The 17,722-nt window shown below is 60.6% G+C and overlaps 2 protein-coding genes across 5 annotated transcripts; one reads left to right on the top strand and one right to left on the bottom strand.

Moving 5' to 3' along the window:
- The first annotated feature begins 126 nt into the window (after positions 1-126).
- Positions 127-6,285, top strand: LOC138812915 (kinesin light chain 3). 4 transcript variants are annotated; one of them, XM_070001177.1, is made up of 14 exons: positions 587-611; positions 887-973; positions 3,081-3,334; positions 3,570-3,800; positions 4,017-4,086; positions 4,209-4,428; positions 4,578-4,665; positions 4,740-4,841; positions 5,043-5,216; positions 5,557-5,647; positions 5,740-5,780; positions 5,872-5,978; positions 6,059-6,122; positions 6,205-6,285. In XM_070001177.1, the coding sequence occupies exons 1-14, from the start codon at positions 596-598 to the stop codon at positions 6,253-6,255; spliced, it is 1,596 nt and encodes a 531-aa protein (XP_069857278.1). In that variant the 5' UTR covers positions 587-595; the 3' UTR covers positions 6,256-6,285. The 4 variants fall into 4 exon arrangements, with proteins under 4 accessions (XP_069857281.1, XP_069857279.1, XP_069857278.1 ...); XM_070001180.1 differs by lacking the exons at positions 587-611; positions 887-973 and adding an exon at positions 127-231; XM_070001178.1 differs by lacking the exon at positions 887-973 and having other exon boundaries at positions 583-611.
- Positions 6,286-6,385: 100 nt separating this feature from the next.
- On the bottom strand, positions 6,386-16,193 carry LOC138812914 (general transcription and DNA repair factor IIH helicase subunit XPD). The gene is made up of 23 exons (XM_070001176.1): positions 16,160-16,193; positions 15,788-15,887; positions 14,198-14,275; positions 14,065-14,127; positions 13,824-13,937; positions 12,673-12,789; positions 12,470-12,586; positions 12,104-12,227; positions 11,907-12,003; positions 11,692-11,825; positions 11,432-11,600; positions 10,801-10,919; positions 9,417-9,486; positions 9,266-9,335; positions 9,057-9,158; positions 8,643-8,706; positions 8,275-8,396; positions 7,368-7,460; positions 7,207-7,279; positions 7,056-7,126; positions 6,825-6,968; positions 6,568-6,711; positions 6,386-6,478 (listed from the first exon to the last, which is right to left on the bottom strand). The coding sequence occupies exons 1-23, from the start codon at positions 16,162-16,164 to the stop codon at positions 6,386-6,388; spliced, it is 2,283 nt and encodes a 760-aa protein (XP_069857277.1). The 5' UTR covers positions 16,165-16,193.
- Positions 16,194-17,722: the final 1,529 nt, after the last annotated feature.

Raw genomic sequence — 17,722 nt, 5'->3', positions numbered from 1 at the left:
CGTGGTTTGTAGAGGGACGCCCCGCCCCTGGAAGACCCGCTGAGACTCGGTGGGCGTGGCTTGCGCACCTGTAGGGGCGTGGTGTTCACGGGGCGTGGTAGATCGACGCCCCGCCCCCGGCGGAGCCGCCCTGGAAGAGACGCCGGGAGCCTCCCGAGCCGCCCAGAGCCGCGGGCCGGTGGGGCCGGGACGCAGGGGGCGCCGCCGACGGCGCGGACTCTCCACAGCCAGGTGGGCGCCGGGCGTGTGTCCCGGGGGGTCCCAAGAGCCACGGTGGGGACGCGGGGCGAGGCCTGGTGCACCTGGGGTCCGCTGGCCCTGCGAAGGCGGGTTTGGGCCTTGGGTCCCGGACGTGCCCCCCTACATCCGGGCTCCTTAGGGTCTGGGGAACCTTGGGGGTGGGGGCGTGGTTCTGGGGGGGAGGGGGCCTGGCTGGGGCCGCGCCCCCTTCACCTTGACCCCCCCCCAGCGGGCGCAGGTAAACAGGAGCAGGGCGGGGCCTAGGGGAGGGGGGGCCCTTGTGACGGCTGCCAGCTGGGAGTTGGGGTGCGCGGGCTGCTGAGCTGGGGTGCGGCGGCCGGTTCGGGGATGCAGGATGGTTCGCGCAGCTGGTGTGTGGGGTAGAGATGGGGCGGTGGAGGGGATTCTCCTGGAGGGGCTGGTGTGTGTGTGGGGGGGGGGGGTCACCGCTCGGGTGGTGAGTGGGGGTGCCCCGGGCTGTGTGGGGGGCGCCTGGAGGGGGCAGTGTGCAGGTGGGGAGTGGACGGTGCTGGCGGGCCCGGGGGTGCGTGGGGTGTGTGTGCGGACAGATCGGATTGCTCTGCGGGAGGGGGGGCGGTTGTGCGGGTCCTGGGGCTTGAACTCGGGGCCTTGCACGCATGCTTAGAGTCTTCACCCGAGGCTGGCCCCGCTGCAGCCCCATCTCCGCCTCTGACTTCTCACTGGGGATTCATCAGTAATAATCCAACCAGATGTGAGTGATTCATTAAAGTCTCTCAAGGTTTGTCTAACCAGGCTGGCTTCAAACTGTCAACCTTCACATCTCCTGAGTAGCGGGGATTACAGGCCTGAGCCACCTCCGTGGTTTTCACTGTGCTTTGATGGCCTTTTTTGGCTTTATCGTGGTGTGAAAGTGTTGTTACCGTCTGTTAAAAAAAATGGTTTTAGATTTTTGAGAGCAGGCTGGGGTTTGGACTCAGGGCTTAATGCTTGCTTGAGGCAGGTCCTCTACCACTCGAGTCATGCCTCCAGCTCTGAAATTTGGAAATTTGCCCCCCCCTCTTTGTTTTTATGATCCTGGGGATGGAAGCCAGGGCCTCCCTGTGACAGACAAGCAGTCTCCCCCTGGAGCCAGTCCCAGGCTGGTGGTCTGACGTGTGTTCCCCTCTCATGTCTGGCCGCTCCCTGTCGGCCCCAGTATCACGGGGGAAGCATGATCTATATTATTCATCTTTGAGATGATAGCGTCTAGGACCGGCTGAGTATGGGGGCACATGCCTGTAATCCCAGTACGCAGGAGGCTGAGGCGGGAGGATTGTGACTTCCAGGCCAGCTTGAGCTGCAGAGTGGGACCCTGTCTCCAATAAGGAAGGGGTTCATTGGGGGTGATTGCGTAAGAGAGCATGCAGGCACAACTTCAGAGAGTGAGGCACAGAGTGATGAAAGGGCAAAGCGTGTTCAGAAGCAGGGTACCCCTGGGCACCACAATGAAAGAGCCCAAGTTCAGGCCGGTCTCCTCTGTTCCGTCTGCCTATCCAGGCTAGCATGGCCAGCATGGAGGTGGAAGGGCAGGGGAAGAAGGCCTAGCAAATCCAGAGTGGTAGGTGGACTGGTAATGGGGGGTCCTGGGGTTTGAACTCAGGGCCTCATACTCTTGCATGGCTTTTCCTCTCAAAGCTGGTTTTCTGGTGGTTCATTGGAGATGAGTCCATGGACTGTTCTGCTTGGGTTGCCTTGGAACTGTGATCCTCAGATCTCACCCTCCTGAGTAGCTAGGATGACAGGTGTGAGCCACCAGCACCTGGCAGTCAATGAAACTCTTACTGCCAATTAACCAACATAAAGCGAGAAATGGAGCTGTGGCCCAAGTGGTAGAGTGCTAGCCTTGAGCAAAAGAGCTCAGGGAGAGTGCCCAGGCCCTGGGTTCAAGCCCCATGACCAAACAAATAATAATAATAATAGTAATAAATAATAACAGTTCCATTGACTTTCCTGCCCAGGCTGGCTTTGAATCATGCTCCTCTGATCTCAGCCCCGTTCGTAGCTGAGAGTACAGGTGTGAGCCACCGGGCCCTGGGAATGAGGGAAGGTTCACGTGTGTGTTCAGAGGGCGTGTGTCAGTTGTACTGGAAAGAAGGGAGTGTGGGTGTGTGAGTGGTTTCTGAGAATGAGGTCTTGTGTCTTCCAGAAGGGATGCGGGGTGTGTCTGTCTGTCTTGTCTGTCTCTGGCAATCCCAAGACCCAGATTAGCACCACCAGCTGCATGTCTGCCTGGATGTGCTGTCCCAGCCGCACACGCCGGGTCCCCATCTCTCCACGCCCGTGTCAGACCCTCGAGTGGCCTCTGCTAGTCCCACCCGTGGGCCGCACCTTCCACAGCACACGGGTGTCCCTGCAGGCCTGTGATGGGGGGTGGGGCCTGTATCCCCTGCGGGGGGGGGGGGGAAAGAGGGGGCCTCCAGAGCCCACACCCAAGCCCCTTCCCCATCTCCCCCGGGAGGCGGCGCTGCTTCCGGCTCCCAGCCCCACCCACCCCCTAGTGGTCTGACTGGTTCCCAACAAAAACACCCCAGAATGAGCTCAGGGGCACCGCCCCACCTCCACACGCCCCGCCTTCCCTGCCAGCTGCCGGCCAGCTCTGGGCTGAGCGTCTGGGAGCCTTGGGGTGTGCTGGGCTGGCCAGGTGAGCCGGGGACACCTGCCAGCTGTTGGCCCCCAGGTGACCACGCATAGTAGGGGCGCGCCTGTTGACCACCTGGGGGGTGGAGCCCTAGGGTCCTGGTGGGGCAGGTGAGCATCGGGAAGGTTTGGGGGGGTCTGGCTCCCATCCTGACTCCCCCATCTCTATCTCCCCTTCTCAGCCATGTCAGTGCAGGTGGTGTCACCGGGAAGCGTGGGGCTGGGCCCCGAGCGCCTGACCCCCGAGGATCTGGTGCGGCAGACGCGGCAGGTGGTGCAGGGTTTGGAGGCGCTGCGGGCCGAGCACCGCGGCCTGGCCGGGCACCTGGCAGAGCGGGCGGCTCTGGGCCCCGGAGGCCCAGAGCTGTTGGAGGAGAAGCAGCAAGTGGTGGAGCGATCGCTGGAGGCCATCGAGCTGGGGCTGGGCGAGGCTCAGGTACCCAAGGCCTGGCGTTGGGGTGGGGGTGCAAGGAAGGCCTAGGGGTGGAGGGGTATTGGGGTGTGTCCTATATACCAGGGAGCAGAGCAGATGAAGGTCCTGGTGAGAGTTGGTGAGGTCCCACTGGTGGGGGCTGAAGCATCTTGGGGTGTCCCAGGTAGAATGGGGTGTGTGTGCAGGCGTGTACTGGGTGGGGAGCGGCCCCTGACTTGTTGCCCCTGCCCCTCCTCAGGTCCTCCTGGCCCTGTCAGCCCACGTGGGCGTGCTGGAGGCCGAGAAGCAGAGGCTGCGGGCGCAGGCACGGAGGCTGGCGCAGGAGAACGCGTGGCTGCGGGAAGAGCTGGAGGAGACGCAGCGGCGGCTGCGGGCCAGCGAGGAGGCCGTGGCACAGCTGGAGGAGGAGAAGAGCCACCTCCAGTTCCTGGGGCAGCTGCGGCAGTATGACCCGCCCGAGGACAGCCAGGTCCCCCCGCCTCCCCCCTCTGTACCCCCAACTCCCCAGGATCAACAAAGACCCCCACCCCCCGAAGGCCAGGGAACTCCTCCCCCAAACCCCAGTCCAGAGCCAGGTGTGGTAGTGCACACCTGTAATCCCAGAGCGTGTGGGAGGCTGAGATGGGAGACTGGTGGGCGGCAGGCAGCGTGGGCTGCATCGTGACCAGTCCTGTTCCCCCCATAGAGGTCTGAGTCACCACCTCGCCGAGACAGCCTGGCCTCCCTGTTCCCCAGCGAGGAGGAAGAGAGGAAAGGTGGGTGCAGGACCCATGGACACAGGGCGGGGTGGGGGTGGGGGGCCTGGCAGACCAAGGTCTGTGGCAGGCATAATGGCAGTCCTCAGGGCTGGCTGTGACTGACCATCATGCCCCCCCAGGTCCCGAGGCGGCGGGGGTGGCTGCTGCCCAGCAGGGGGGCTACGAGATCCCCGCGCGCCTGCGCACTCTGCACAACCTGGTGATCCAGTACGCAGGCCAGGGCCGCTATGAGGTGGCCGTGCCCCTGTGTCGCCAGGCCCTGGAGGACCTGGAGCGCAGCTCGGGCCACTGCCACCCCGATGTGGCCACCATGCTCAACATCCTGGCACTGGTATACCGGTGAGGATGGCGGGGGGCCGGGGTCTCCCCCCCAGGGAGAGGTGATGTGGGGAGGGGTGGGAGGGGGGAAGCAGGGATGGGGCATTGCGGAGCCCCGGGGGTGCCCGACTGAGCCCAGCCTGCGGCATCGGTGTCGCACTGCCCCGCAGGGACCAGAACAAATACAAAGAGGCCACAGAGCTCCTCCACGACGCCCTGCACATCCGGGAGCAGACACTGGGCGCCGAGCACCCCGCAGTGAGTGGGGCTCGGGGCTGGGGGGGTGGGGTGGGGGCTGGGCTGCGCCTCACCGCGCTGTCCCCACCCCACAGGTGGCCGCCACCCTCAACAACCTGGCCGTCCTGTATGGGAAGCGCGGCCGCTACCGCGAGGCGGAGCCCCTGTGCCAGCGCGCCCTGGAGATCCGGGAGAAGGTCCCGTCCCCAACCCCTAGACCCCCAACCCCCCATCCATCCAGCTGTGCCGTTGGCTGCCCCAGCCCTGACGCCATCTGCTTCCACTCTGTACACCCCGACGGTGCTCTGGAGTGCTGTGCCCTTTGACCTCCCTGGTCTGGTTTGTGGTGTACCCCACAGTGCTTCCTCCTTTCCTGATGTGTCCCCCCCCCCTCCCAGGTTCTGGGTGCTGACCATCCGGACGTGGCCAAGCAGCTCAACAACCTGGCGCTGCTGTGCCAGAACCAGGGCAAGTTTGAGGACGTGGAGCGGCACTACGCCCGGGCCCTGAGCATCTACGAGGCTCTGGGGGGCCCCCACGACCCCAATGTGGCCAAGACCAAGAATAACCTGGTGAGGTGCCTGGGCCACCCCGGGGCCGGGGCAGGGGGGTGGGGGTGAGCAGAAAAACACCAGGGACCGTTCTCCAGGCAGCTGGAGGCCAGAGGCAGCATAGGTCTTTATTGGGGTAACCCAATGAGGTAGAGTGGCTGTCCCCCAACTTCATACGGAAACTGAGGCACATGGATGTCGGTGGAGAACACTTGAGACAGGAAGTTGCCTGGCTTCTGCCTCTGGGCATAAGAGGCTTGAGAACAGTGGGTGGAGAGATTTGCTGGGGGGGGGGGCTGGGGTCTCCCCAAGAAGCTCCCAGCCTCCCAAGATGGGAGCCTGAACTCTGTCCTACCCACAGGCCTCCGCCTACCTGAAGCAGGGCAAGTACGAGCAGGCTGAGGCACTGTACAAGGAGATCCTGGGCCCGGAAGGCCTGCCCGCCTCCCTAGGTGAGCCCCCGCCCCTCCCCATGTCCCCCCCCCCGCCCCCCCCCCCCGCCAGGCTTCTTGGGGTGCTCATCATGCTCCCTCTGTCCTCTCAGGAACCCCCAGCACAGGCACAGCTGGTGATGCAGAGCAGCAGGTGAGGGGGTGGGTGGACTGCTCCCGCCGCCCTAGGTAGGAAGGGGGTAATGACCCCTGACCTTTGGCCCCTGACACCCCCCCTCCCCCAGGCCTTCCGACGGAGCAGCTCCTTCTCCAAGCTCCGGGAGTCCATCAAGCGAGGGAGTGAGAAGCTGGTCTCCCGCCTCCGTGGCGACGGCATGGCGGGCGTGGCCGGGTAGGCCCAGATGGGCCCAGGTGGGCGGGCCCAGGTGGGCGGGGCCTCCCGGGGGCTGATGGCCTCCGCTGTCCTCGCAGGATGAAGAGGGCCATGTCGCTCAGCACGCTCAATGTGGACAGCCCGGGGGCTGCCAGGACGCAGGTGAGGGGGTTCCCAGGGCCCGGAGGGCTTGGGGGGGGGTGCGGGGTGACACACAGCTCCAGCTGTGCCTGTATCATCCCAGCTTCCCGCCCGGCACCTGAGCGCCAGCATCCAGGACCTGAGCCCGCGCTAGGTGGACCGCACTGCAGCTGCAACGACCCGCAAAGTTGGGGTGGGGGGCAGAGGCTGGCAATTAAAGGCTGCGACCACACTCGGCGTGTCTGTCACCTGGGGGGTCGGGGGGGAAACCCCGGTCCCCGGGCTCACAGCTGCTGGGCGATCTGCTCCACGCGCCGCAGCGTCTCCTCTGACTGCAGCTGCTCCAGGCTGAGCAGGGACAGGCCCAGCTGGTCCTCCTGCGGGCCACGGAGGGGGACGGGCTAGGACTGAGCCGCCGTGGCCGTCCAGGTAAACCCAGGGGCAGGAAGGAGCAGCTGGGGCTCACCCGGTGGAAGGGCTGCGCCATCTGCCGCAGGAAGTACTTGGCGACCTGGACCCCCTCGTCCACCGTGAGGTTGAGGTTGGCGTCGGTCAGGTGCTCCTGGATCCAGCGGGGCAGCTTCCCCCGCTTGTCCGCCCGGGCAAAGCGCTTCAAGCACGGGGAGGGGTGGGGGGGCCGAGGAACGTGAGGGGGAGGCAGCCCCAGGCTGGCAGGCCCCCCTCCGCAGGGTCCCCCACCCTCCCAGGGTCCCCCACCTGTACCTTGTCAGCGAAGACCATGAGGCCGTAGTCGGTCTTGCCCCTGATGGCTCGACCCACGCACTGCGCCGCGTGGCGCATGGCGTCGAAGGTGAGGAAGTCATTCTCTCGGATCTGGAACTGGTCCCGCAGATACTCCAGCCGGGCCTGCAGTTAGGGGGGACTAGGGGATGGGCCAGGTCCCGAGGCAAAGACCCAGGGCCACGCTCTCCCATTGCAAGGCCACAGACTCACCTTGAGGATGCGGCTCTGGGTGTAGACGTAGGGGACACCGAACATGATGACGGCACGCCCGTAGTGGTGCACTGGGGGTAGGAGGGAGTTACGGGTGCACCCAGTGCCACCCGACCTGGTGTGCGGAGGGGGAGAGGGGTAGAGCACTCACCAAAGTCGATCCCCTCGGACACCTTGCCCCGTGCCACCGAGAGAAGGATGGCTCCACGGCCATTCTCGCAGGCCTAGGGGAAGCCAAGGCTCAGGGGGTCACCCCTACACTGTCCCCCTGCACTGCCTTCCCGGCCCGGCCGCCCTCACCCCCATTCCCACCTCCTGGTACTTCTCCAGGGCCACACTGGTCTCAGCCCCGTCCTGGGTCTCGATGAAGAGCAGCTTGTTCCTTTGGATGTTCTCGAGGATGCCCTGGGACAGGACGACACCCGGAGGTCAGGCGGGGCATGGACTTAGGGCCTGGCCATGCTGGTAAAACCCAGGCCAACGGCCGCCTCCTGTGTGCAGCCATTCCTCAGCTCCCCCAGATGCGTGGGAGGGTGTGGCTTAAGATGGCCAATCAGGCTACACCATCTTGGCTAGCGATTGTTGGAGGGCCTGACTATAAGCCAATCAGAGGCCACCCCGATGTCAGGATGCAGCTGGGCCCTCAGAGAGGAGAGCTTCTTTCCTACCATGGTATGAATACAAGTATATTTCCACACAGGAACAAACAAACTGACCCCACTCCATACAGAAAGATAGGCCAGAGTTACAGCTAGAACTACAGTTCCCAAAGGAAGTCCAGGAGAATTACGTCATGAGTGAGGGACAGGCAAATCTAGCCCTGGGTGGCTTTGAACTTGCAGTCTTGCCTCTGCCTCCCAAGTGCTGAGATTACAAGCATGTGCTATGATGCTCAGCTCAAAGGTTTTCTAACTGGGACGTAAATGGCGCATGGCTGGGCCAGCCATCCCGCTCTGCCAGTAACCCAGTACACTGCTGTGCTGAGTCCTGCTCCCACAATACCCCACACACTTCCCAGGGTGCCACTCCACATTCATCCCAACCCCAATCCAACTTTGATTCTCCAGAACATCCTCCTAACCACGGCACCCAGTAGGGCCACACCGGCCTGCTGCCTGGTTTCACAAGTGGTGAGGGATTTGGTCGCAGTTGAGGGAGCCCAGAGGCGGGGTGGCTACTTCTGTTGGGGGCGCCTCTGAGGAAGTGGGGGCCAGCGTACCTGCTCATACCAGGAGGCCACGGTGCTCTCCATGTACTGGTAGCTGGTGAAGAAGGCCACGATGCCATCCGGGACCACGGCGGACATCTCCAGCAGCAGGTTGCCGTAGTTGCGGATCACCGCTGTGGGAGTGGGACGAGAGGTGCTCATCTGTCTGTGGCGGGCTCCCCACAACCCTTCTTCAACATGAGCTTCCCAGAAGCCCCGGGGGGGGGGGCGGGGAGCAGGAGTGAGCTATTCCCCAGTCCTCCAGAGCTAGAGCCCCAGGGGAGGATACTGAGCATGAAGCCATAGGGACTCGGGGTTTCCCAGCACAGCACCATGATGTCACCCCTAGAACCCACTGGCAGCCCCCATGGACAGCTCACCGATGTCTTCCCGGGTCTCGAACTTGGAGCTGATGGCCACCTGGTCATTCCCACGGCCGATGATCTGCAGGGAGCGGAGGTGGTGTTGAGGATGCAGCGGGTGCTCATGGTGGCGTGGACACCGACCCCTGCCACTGCGTCAGCCCCCTAGAGGGGGTTTGTGGGTGACTATCGTCTGCGCCACTCAGAGACTGGGCACAGAGCAGGCGACTCACCTGCCCCAGGTCACACAGCAGATAAGCAGGTGGGGAGGAACTGAACCAAAGTCTGTCCATGCTCCTCACCAGTGGCCCTGGTTGTGAAACACCTCTCCCCGCACCCTCCCATGCACCCCACAATCACCTTGTGTGCACCTACATGCCCTGTGCAGTGGGCAGGCAGTCAGTTCTGGCCCACAACCCTTGGCAGGCTCACCATGGGGCAGAGACAGACCCGGGCCAGCGTCATGGTGAAGGTTGCCATGGTGACAGGGTGGAAGTCCAGGATCTTGGGGTAGATGTCCAGCGGGGACAGAGTCTGCGGCGGGGACAGCAGGAAGGCTGTGAGCAGTGGGAGGGCGGGGGGCAGGACCCAAGGGGGGGGCGCCGGGGGAAAGGGGATAGGGACGGGGAGGTGAGCCGCACCCCAGATGTGATGATGACAGACTGGAAGCGCTCGAACACGGGTTTGATGGCCAGGGAGGCGTCCATGCAGCTGTGAGTACAGGGAGGCAGTGAGGACTAGCGGGGGAGCCAGGCTGGCCGGGGTCCCCACCACTACCACCGCGGGGTCCACCTGAAGTGCAGGACAGGGTTGGCGATGGTGGGGGTCCTGTCGTCAAAGGGCTCGATGATGATGGTGAAGCCTGAGTGCACAGAGACAGCGTGTCACAGTGGTCACCACACGCCACGTCCACGTCCAGGCCCATGAGCAGACAGAGTAGGGCGCTGGCCACCGAACACAAAGCACCCATGCTTGACTTCTCTGGGCGCCATGGCTCCTCTGCTCAGCACCCTGGCCGAGGCCCACCGTCCTTCTGAGCCAGCAGTGAGCCTCAAAACTCTGCCTCCTTCCACAACCCAACCCCACAGTCCAGCCTCCAGCCCATGCTGCCCGGGCCCACCCGTGCCCTGCCGTGGAACCCCAAGCCAGGCTCTGCCCCAGTCCTGGGACCCCACCATGCTACCACCTTGGGGTCACTGGCTGCCTCCTTGCTCCCCAGGGCCTTTGCACATGCCAGACACCATTCAATGGGCCCCCTCAGCCTGGCACACAGCACGGGCAACCTGACTGCCAGGAGGAGGTGCTTGCTGCTTTGTGGCTGAGCCCCGTGCACGGGGACCACCTGGCTGCCCACAGACCACCAGAGAGGCCTGGGGCAGACAGACACTCAGAGCTGGAAGGAGCGAGTACAGGGATGAGGGTGATGGGAGAGAGCCCACATAAACCTCTGTGCGCGCTCATTTAGGCAGGAGTGGGGCGGGGAGAACGAGGGGGCAGGCAGGGTAGACAGGATGGGCACAGGAGGAGGAAGGCGCAAGTAAACAGGGCTTGCCTGGCCAGCTCCAGCCCCAGGTTCATTCCCCAGGGCTGCCCCCCCCCCAAAAAAGACAAAAATGGCTTGAGGTAGAGATTGGGGAGACCTTGGCCAGGCTCAAGGCCACCCCAGGCAAAAAGGACCCTCCCCCATATAAAAATATAAAGCAAAAAGGACTAGGCACAAGGTTCAAGTGGTAGAGCACCTGGAGTTGAGCCTATAGAAGGGCAAAAGTTAAAAAGCACACAATAGGCTGGGAGGTGGGGTGACAGCTGGGTCCCCCCACCCCCACCTCCCCTACCCGCCAGCTTGACCTGCTTTCCTGCACAGAATTTAATCAGGGATCAGACAGAAGCCTGGATCAGCTTAAAGCTGAGGGGGGAGGAGGGGAAGACTACCCTCGCTCCCCCAAACCAGGAAATGGCGTCACCCCAAGTGCTCTCCACAAGGTCCCTGGATGCCCTCCCCACCCCCTTCTCCCCCCTGCCTCTCCTCTCCTGTGTGGTCTCTGTCCCCATCCCATCTTACCCAGCACCCATTGCTCAGAACTCCCATGCCCCCCCCCCACCGGGCTCCTCTCCCCGCGGCCCACTCTGTTCCTTCGCCTCCCGGCTTCGTGGGGCCCCACGAGAGGGAGCTCACCCTTAGCGTAGGTGCTGACCAGGGTGGCAAAGTTGGCGAGCAGGGTGAGCGGGGAGAAGTCGGCCAGGTCGGTGATCTCCAAGGTGTGCAGGAGGGAGCGGAGGCGCTCGGCACAGAATCTGGGGGAGGGAAGGCGGAATGGGGCACCCACAGGCCGCAGCCCCTCATGCGCTGCCAGGGCTCCCCGCGGGTGTCCCCCCGGATAACTGGGGGTCTGTGGGGGGGGGGGACTCAGGCTGGTCAGGAGCCTTGGGCCCTCCCAGCTTCCCCACACCGGTCACTCTGAGGACAAGTCTAGCTACTGGGGCAGCCCTGCTGTCTCAATCAGCACCTGGTCCCCAAAACTGATGACTGAGACCTCAAGGTCCGAGGAGTGGGCGGGGCTGTGGGCGGGACCTCCCAGGATGGTGGGCAGAGCTACTGACAGGGCGTGACCTCGGGAAGGCGTGGTCAAGGCGTGCCGGGGGGAGGGGGCGGGGCTACCCAAGAGACTCCTGCCGGCTCCTGGGAAAGGGGCGGAGCTACAAGAGAGGCGAGGTGACTGGGGACAGGGCGGGGCTACGTGGGGGGCGGGGCAGCGCAGAGGCTATCTGGCCGGTGGGCGGGGCGTCCAGGGGAGGGGCGGGGCTACCTGAGGGGCTTGCGCTGGATGCACACGCGCTGGGCCAGGCCGCCCAGGAAGGCGGGCGGGCTCTCCTGCACCACGTGCTGCACGCGCAGGCGCCACTTCACATACTCCAGCAGGCGCCGAAGGAAGCCCAGGAAGTGCTCGGCTGTGCGGATGGAGCCTGGCACGGCCTCTGCGGGGCGCGATGGGGTCAGCAGGTGTAGTTCCAGGCAGGGGGGCCGGGGGTGGGGAGGGAGGGGGGCCAGTGGCGGGCTGGGGCTCACCCTGCAGCACCTCGTCGGGCAGCACAGGGTTGGCCAGGTGGGCGTCGGTCTCCCGGGCGGCACTGGCCTCCCGCAGCCCCTCCACCAGGCGCCTGTACTCATCTCTCAGGCGCTGCTCGTCAGTCTCCTTGATCCTGGGGGGGCAGGGAGGGGCTGGATGGGGGCTGAGGGGAGCCAGGGGCGCCCGGGCCCGGCGGGGCCCACCTGCTCCTCACCTGAGCACCGTCTTCTGCAGGGTGTCCAGGTTGCCCTGACAGCGGTCCAGGGTGCGGCGGGTGAGGTTGACGCTCATGGAGTCGATGCACACGTTGTCTGTGGGTGGTGGGGCGAGTCCAGTTTGATCTGGGTGTGTGTGTGGGGAGGGGGTCTGGGGCAGCATGCTCACCACCATCACACCTGACTCCCTCCTCACCAATGTTGTGGGCCTCATCAAAGACCACCACAGCCTTGCGGGCTAGCTCCTTGGACACCAGGTCAGCAATCTTGGGGTCCAGGAGGTAGTGGTAGCTGTAAACCACCACATTGGCGTGAAGAATCTGACAAGGAGAAAATGGTGACCCTGGCCTGCCTTCCAGTGTCCACACCAGGCCTGAACGGACACAGGTCAGAAGCCCAGAAAGGACACACAGAAAGAGACACAGACAAGGCACAAAGGGAAACAGATGGCTAGACACACTGAGGGACAATATAGATATGGGGCCTGCAGAGAAGCAGACAGCCAGACACAGATAGACAGACAAACCTGTAACCCTCAGCCCCACCCCACCAGCCTCCTCACTGAGTAACGGGCAAGGAAGTATGGGCACCAGCCCTGGCGCTGGCCCAGGGCCTTCAGATCATCTAGGTTGTAGATGCCAGCAGGGAGGGGCACCTGGCGCCCATGGGTGTCAAACTCCTGGGGAGAAGAGGCCAGAGGTTAGGGAGGCCGGCTGCCCCTAGTATCTTGGCCGCCCCAGAAGGCTGACCCCTCCCATCATGCACCTCGTAGAAGCGGCAGTGGGGCAAGCTGGCATCTTGCTGGTACTGGGCCCGCACGTAGGAGGCAGTCAAGCTGTGGCACTTCCCGTCTACATCCTTCCCGAAGCGCAGGGGCGTCACCTGGGGGCAAGGAGCTCAGTTAGCACAGATGAGCTGCTGCCCCCAGCTCTCCAGTGCCCAGCTCCACGCAGGCTCATGAATAAATAAATTTCCACCCTACTTTTCCACTCTACTATTTGAGCCACACCCTTTTGCTTTTTAAGTTTTTTTTTCAGAGAGGGTCTCACTGTTGCTCAGGCTGCCTTAAAATCTCTCCCAGTGGGATGCCGGTGGCTCACACCTGTAATCCTAGCTACTCAGGAGGCTGAGATCTGAGGATCGAAGTTCAAAGCCAGCCTGGGCAGGAAAATCCATGAGACTCTGATCTCCAGTGAACCACCAGAAAATAGGAAGTGGTGCTGTGGCTCACGTGGTAGAGCCCTTGCCTGAGCTGAAGAGCTGAGGGACAGCACCCAGGCCCAGAATTCAAGCCCCATGACCAAAAAGTGGCTGGGATTACAAGTGTGCACCAGCACGCTCAGCCCTCTAATATTCTTTTAGCTCTTTGCTAAGGACTCTTACTGCATTATCTCACCCATGCTCATCAAATGTAGGATGAGAGGGAGACTGAAGCCCAGAGGCACACAGCTAAGGAGTTCGAGCCAGGCTCTAGCCTATGAGACTCTAAGGACTGACCCTCAACCCTGGCTGGGGTAGTGAGAAGACTCCACAGACGCTCAGCAGGTGTGAGCAGGAGTTAGGAGTTGACAATTAGAAGGTAAATTTGGGGCTGGGAAGGTGGCTCAATGGTAGAGTGCTTGGGTCACATGCATGAGGCCCTGGGTTCGATTCCTCAGCACCATATAAAAAGAAAAGGCCAGAAGTGGTGCTGTGGCTCAAGTGGTAGACTGCTAGCCTTGAGCAAAAGCAGCTCAGGGACAGTGCCCAGGTCTTGCGTTCAAGCCCCAGAACTGATAAAAATAAATAAATATGAAAAAAAGAAAGATTTGTGAGTATCCCTCCCCCCAAATTCCCCAAATAGTCTAGTTTGCTAGTATGGGAATTTAGGACTCGACCAGCGGTGGGGATTCTTGGGGAAAAGGCATGACGCTCACCTCAGGGTGAATACACAGGTTCTTGCGGGAGCTCAGAGCCAGACCCAGAAACGGCAACTTCTCACCCTCCTGCTTCTCATAGAAGTTTAGCAACTTACGCAGTTCCTCTATCACCTGTGTTGAGGAATTTGGTGTCACAGAAAGCACCTGGCCCCTCCCAGCAGCCTTGTCCCCAACTTTCCAACCTCCTGCACCTACCGAAGAACCCCGAGGGACGGAGCACAGGGTCCCCCAAACGCACCTTCTCAATCTCAGGCACCGTTCTGGAGCAGTAGATGAGTTTGGTGACCTCCAGTGGGTACGCCTGCCAACGACCAGTGGTCTCAGTCCTCATCCACCTCCTCCCTCCCACCATGGGCAAGAGAGTCACTCACCCGCTGGTATGCCATGATCAGAGCCAGAAGAGACACTGTCTTCCCGGTGCCTGAGGGCATCTCTAGGACTCCATGACCCTGTGTGTCAGAAACAGGAGGACCCAGGCCCTCAGGTACATTAAACCCTGAGGGCCCTCCTCAAATGCCACCATGCCACCATCTGAGAAGAGTAGGACAACAAGGCAGTGGAAAGTCCACACCTGCTGTGGTGCCAGTAGCTCACGCCTGTAATCCTAGCTACTCAGGAGGCTGAGATCTGAAGACTTTTTTTTTTTTTTTTGCCAGTCTGGGTGCTTGAACTCAGGGCCTGGGCACTGTCCCTGAGCTTCTTTTGTTCAAGGCAAGTACATTATCACTTGAGCCACAGCTCCATTTCCAGCTTTTTCTGCTTATGTGGTACTGAACTCCATTTCTGCTACCTCATCAAGCACCTAGACCTCTATGGGCCACAATACCCTCATCTCTAAAATGGTCCTAAGAAGCCCCAAGTCACAGCACACCTTGATGTCCAGTGAGATCCTGGGGGTACCAAACCTCTTTTTTTTTTTTTTTTAAGACATGGGGCTTGAACTCTGGGCCTGAGCGCTGTCCCTGAGCTTCTCAGCTCAAGGCTAGCACTCTACCACTTGAGCCACAGTGCTACTTCTGGTTTTCTGAGTGATTTATTGGAGGTAAGAGTCTGACAGATTTCCCTGCCCCTGCAGGCTTTGAATCTCCATCCACAGATCTCAGCCTCCTGAGTAGCTAGGATTATAGGCGTGAGCCATCAGCACTCGGCCAAACCTCTTTTTTTTTTTTTTTTTTGGGTCCGGTTGTGGGGCCTGAACTCTGGGCCTGGGCGCTGCCCCTCAGCTCTTCAGCTCAAGGCTAGCGCTCTACCACTTGAGCCACAGCACCACTTCGGCTTTTTTCTTTTTGCTTATGTGGTGCTGAGGAATCGAAACCAGGGCCTCAGGCATGCAAGGCAAGCACTCTACCACTGAGCCACCTTCCCAGCCCCGTGGGCCAAACCTCTTTAACTCAACCAAAATTTAAGAGTACTTCCTGCACTTAGTACGGATTCTAAGAATCTCACCTCAGGGTTTCTCAAACCCAGTTCGACTGACATTTTGGCTGGAAATACTTGGTTATTGGGGTAGGGGCTGCGGAGGAGCTGTCCTGGGCCTTGTAGGGGTGTTCGGACGCCTCGGTGCCCCCTCCGGGTCTCTTTTTAGAGTGTCCAAAGTGGCTTAATCCCCACAATACACGAAGTAGCTACTGTGTTTCACCTCCACACCATGCCCCTCGACTCCCCCCCCCCCACCTTGGTCCTGGGATGGAACCCAAGGTCTCCCTCATACGCCATTTTTCAAAACCAGACACTTGCAGGGTTAATGATGTGCCCAAGGCGCAGGGCTGGGAGCCTGCACCATATCAGGCAACAGGAGATGTCTCCAAGTCGTGGGTTCCTGAGGTCTGGAAGTTCAAAAGCGACCTCGGCTCGGGACGCCCCATCCCCTGGAGTTCCTCCTGCTCTCCCCCCACACCCCGATCCCTCGGAGCGCCCCGCCCCCGTCCCTCCCCTCCGGTCCCCACCCCCCAGCCCCGCACCTTGGCGTCCAGCGTGCGTTTGAGCTCCAGCATGTAGGAGAACTGCTCCGGGTAGATGTAGTCGTACGGGAAGTAGACCAGCAGCCCGTCCACGTTGAGCCTGGCGGCGGGAGCTGCGGGGTCAGCACCCCGAGACCCGGCTTCCACCTCCGCGCCCCCTGACCCCCCTGACCCCATCGCGCCCGACGCCCCCAAGTTCCTTCAGCGGCTCCTCGCTGCCACCGTCCCGTTACTGCCCGGTTTGAGATCCCCCACCCCGCCCTTCTGCTTCCCTTCGTTCTGCCCGAGGCCCGCCCACCGTAGACCCCCATCTTCCAGACACCTCCCCCCCCAACCCCTCTCAGGACCCTCTAAACCCAGCCCCCGGCTCACTTCATGGCGGCGGCGGCGTGAAGTTACGTCGTCTCGCCCTGCTCATGAATATTCAACGAGGGGGCGGGGACGCAGGAGAGCTAATGCTTCGCATCATTGGCTAATGCTTTACGTCACTCCCCCGCAGGGCAGAGCCAATCGAGGTGTTGCGCGTGCGTACTTTGATGAAAGGGCGTATTCTCAGACTGAGGATCGCCGAGAACAAGGAACTAACCTGGGAGGAAGAGAGCCGAGAGCATCGATCCAATTCATTAGGGTTAGAGCTTCCCCGGTCCGCTCAGGTTGTCTGAATAAGCGGGAAATTGAGAACTCGACAGCTTCTCTGCACCAGACCAACCGTGTATTTGTACAACACCGGCTGCGTCTAGACTTAGGATAAGCAGCTAATAAACAGCTCCTTTCCTTTATTGAGCACCTATTGATAAGTGGTTTAGTCAGTCAGTATTGGAAAGGCAGCAAAGCACGATTGAGCATGATTAATGGTTAAAATATGGGTTCTGAGCATAATCCTGGTGCAAATCTCTCTCTCTTTCTTTTTTTTGCTGGTCGTGGGGCATGAACTCTGGGCCTGGGCACTGTCCCTCAGCTCTTCAGCTCAAGGCTAGCAATCTACCACTTGAGCCACAGCGCCACTTCTGGCTTTTTCTGCTTATGTGATGCTGAGGAATCAAACCCATGGCCTTATGCATGTAAGGCAAGCACTCTACCACTGAGCCACCTTCCCAGCTCCCCTTGTACAAATCTTGACTCCACTGTCTATTAGCTGCAGGAACATGATCAAACACTAAATTTTTCTGGGTTTCCATTTCTCTTCCATTGCAAAACAAAAAGGAACAGACTACCATGTAGATGGTGCTCAAATGAACATATATGAAGAGTGAAAAATCAGGCCAAGCACAAAGTAAACATTCAACAACTGCTAGCTTTTGTTTTTGTTTTCAGCAAAGTTGTGAATACCAGCTGTGCTGCTGAACATGGTACTAGAATCCAACCCCAATCACTGTCATCAAACAATACAAACAACCATACAATTAACATACAAGCCAGGTGCCAGTGGCTCACACGTGTAATCCTAAATACTTAGGAGGCCAAGATCTGAGAATCATAGTTCAAAACGAGCCTGGGAGTGGTGCTGTGGTTCAAAGTGGTAGAGCTACAGTCTTGAGTGTAAAAACTCAGGAACAAAGCATAGGCCCTGAGTTCAAGCCCCATGATGGACAGAAAAGTAAAAGCCAGCCTGGGGCAAGAAAGTCCTTAAGCTGTTACCTCAAACTAAGCACCAAAAAGCTTTGGAAGTGAAGCTGTGGCTCAAATGGTATATAGAGCACCAGCCTCCAATGAAAAAAAGCTAAGGGAGAGTGTACAGGCCCTGAGCGCAAGCCACAGTACAGGTACAAAAACAGAAGGAAAAAAACCTCACAAGTGGTGGGAATCTACATTAACAGGCTCCAGTAAGGCCAGGATAGTGAAGAGTATTATTATTGTATTGTTTAGGCTTCATCATGGTTTATAAATCATGTGTTTGAGAGCTAGAGGTACAGCTTAGAAGTAGGGCATGTTTCA

This window comes from Dipodomys merriami, unplaced genomic scaffold (assembly GCF_024711535.1).
Source record: "Dipodomys merriami isolate MVZ:Mamm:240054 unplaced genomic scaffold, mDipMer1.0.p SCAF_57, whole genome shotgun sequence".
Lineage (NCBI taxonomy): Eukaryota > Metazoa > Chordata > Mammalia > Rodentia > Heteromyidae > Dipodomys > Dipodomys merriami.
The sequence above is the reverse complement of the archived record's forward strand: the minus strand, read 5'-3'. Positions and strand labels throughout refer to the sequence as shown.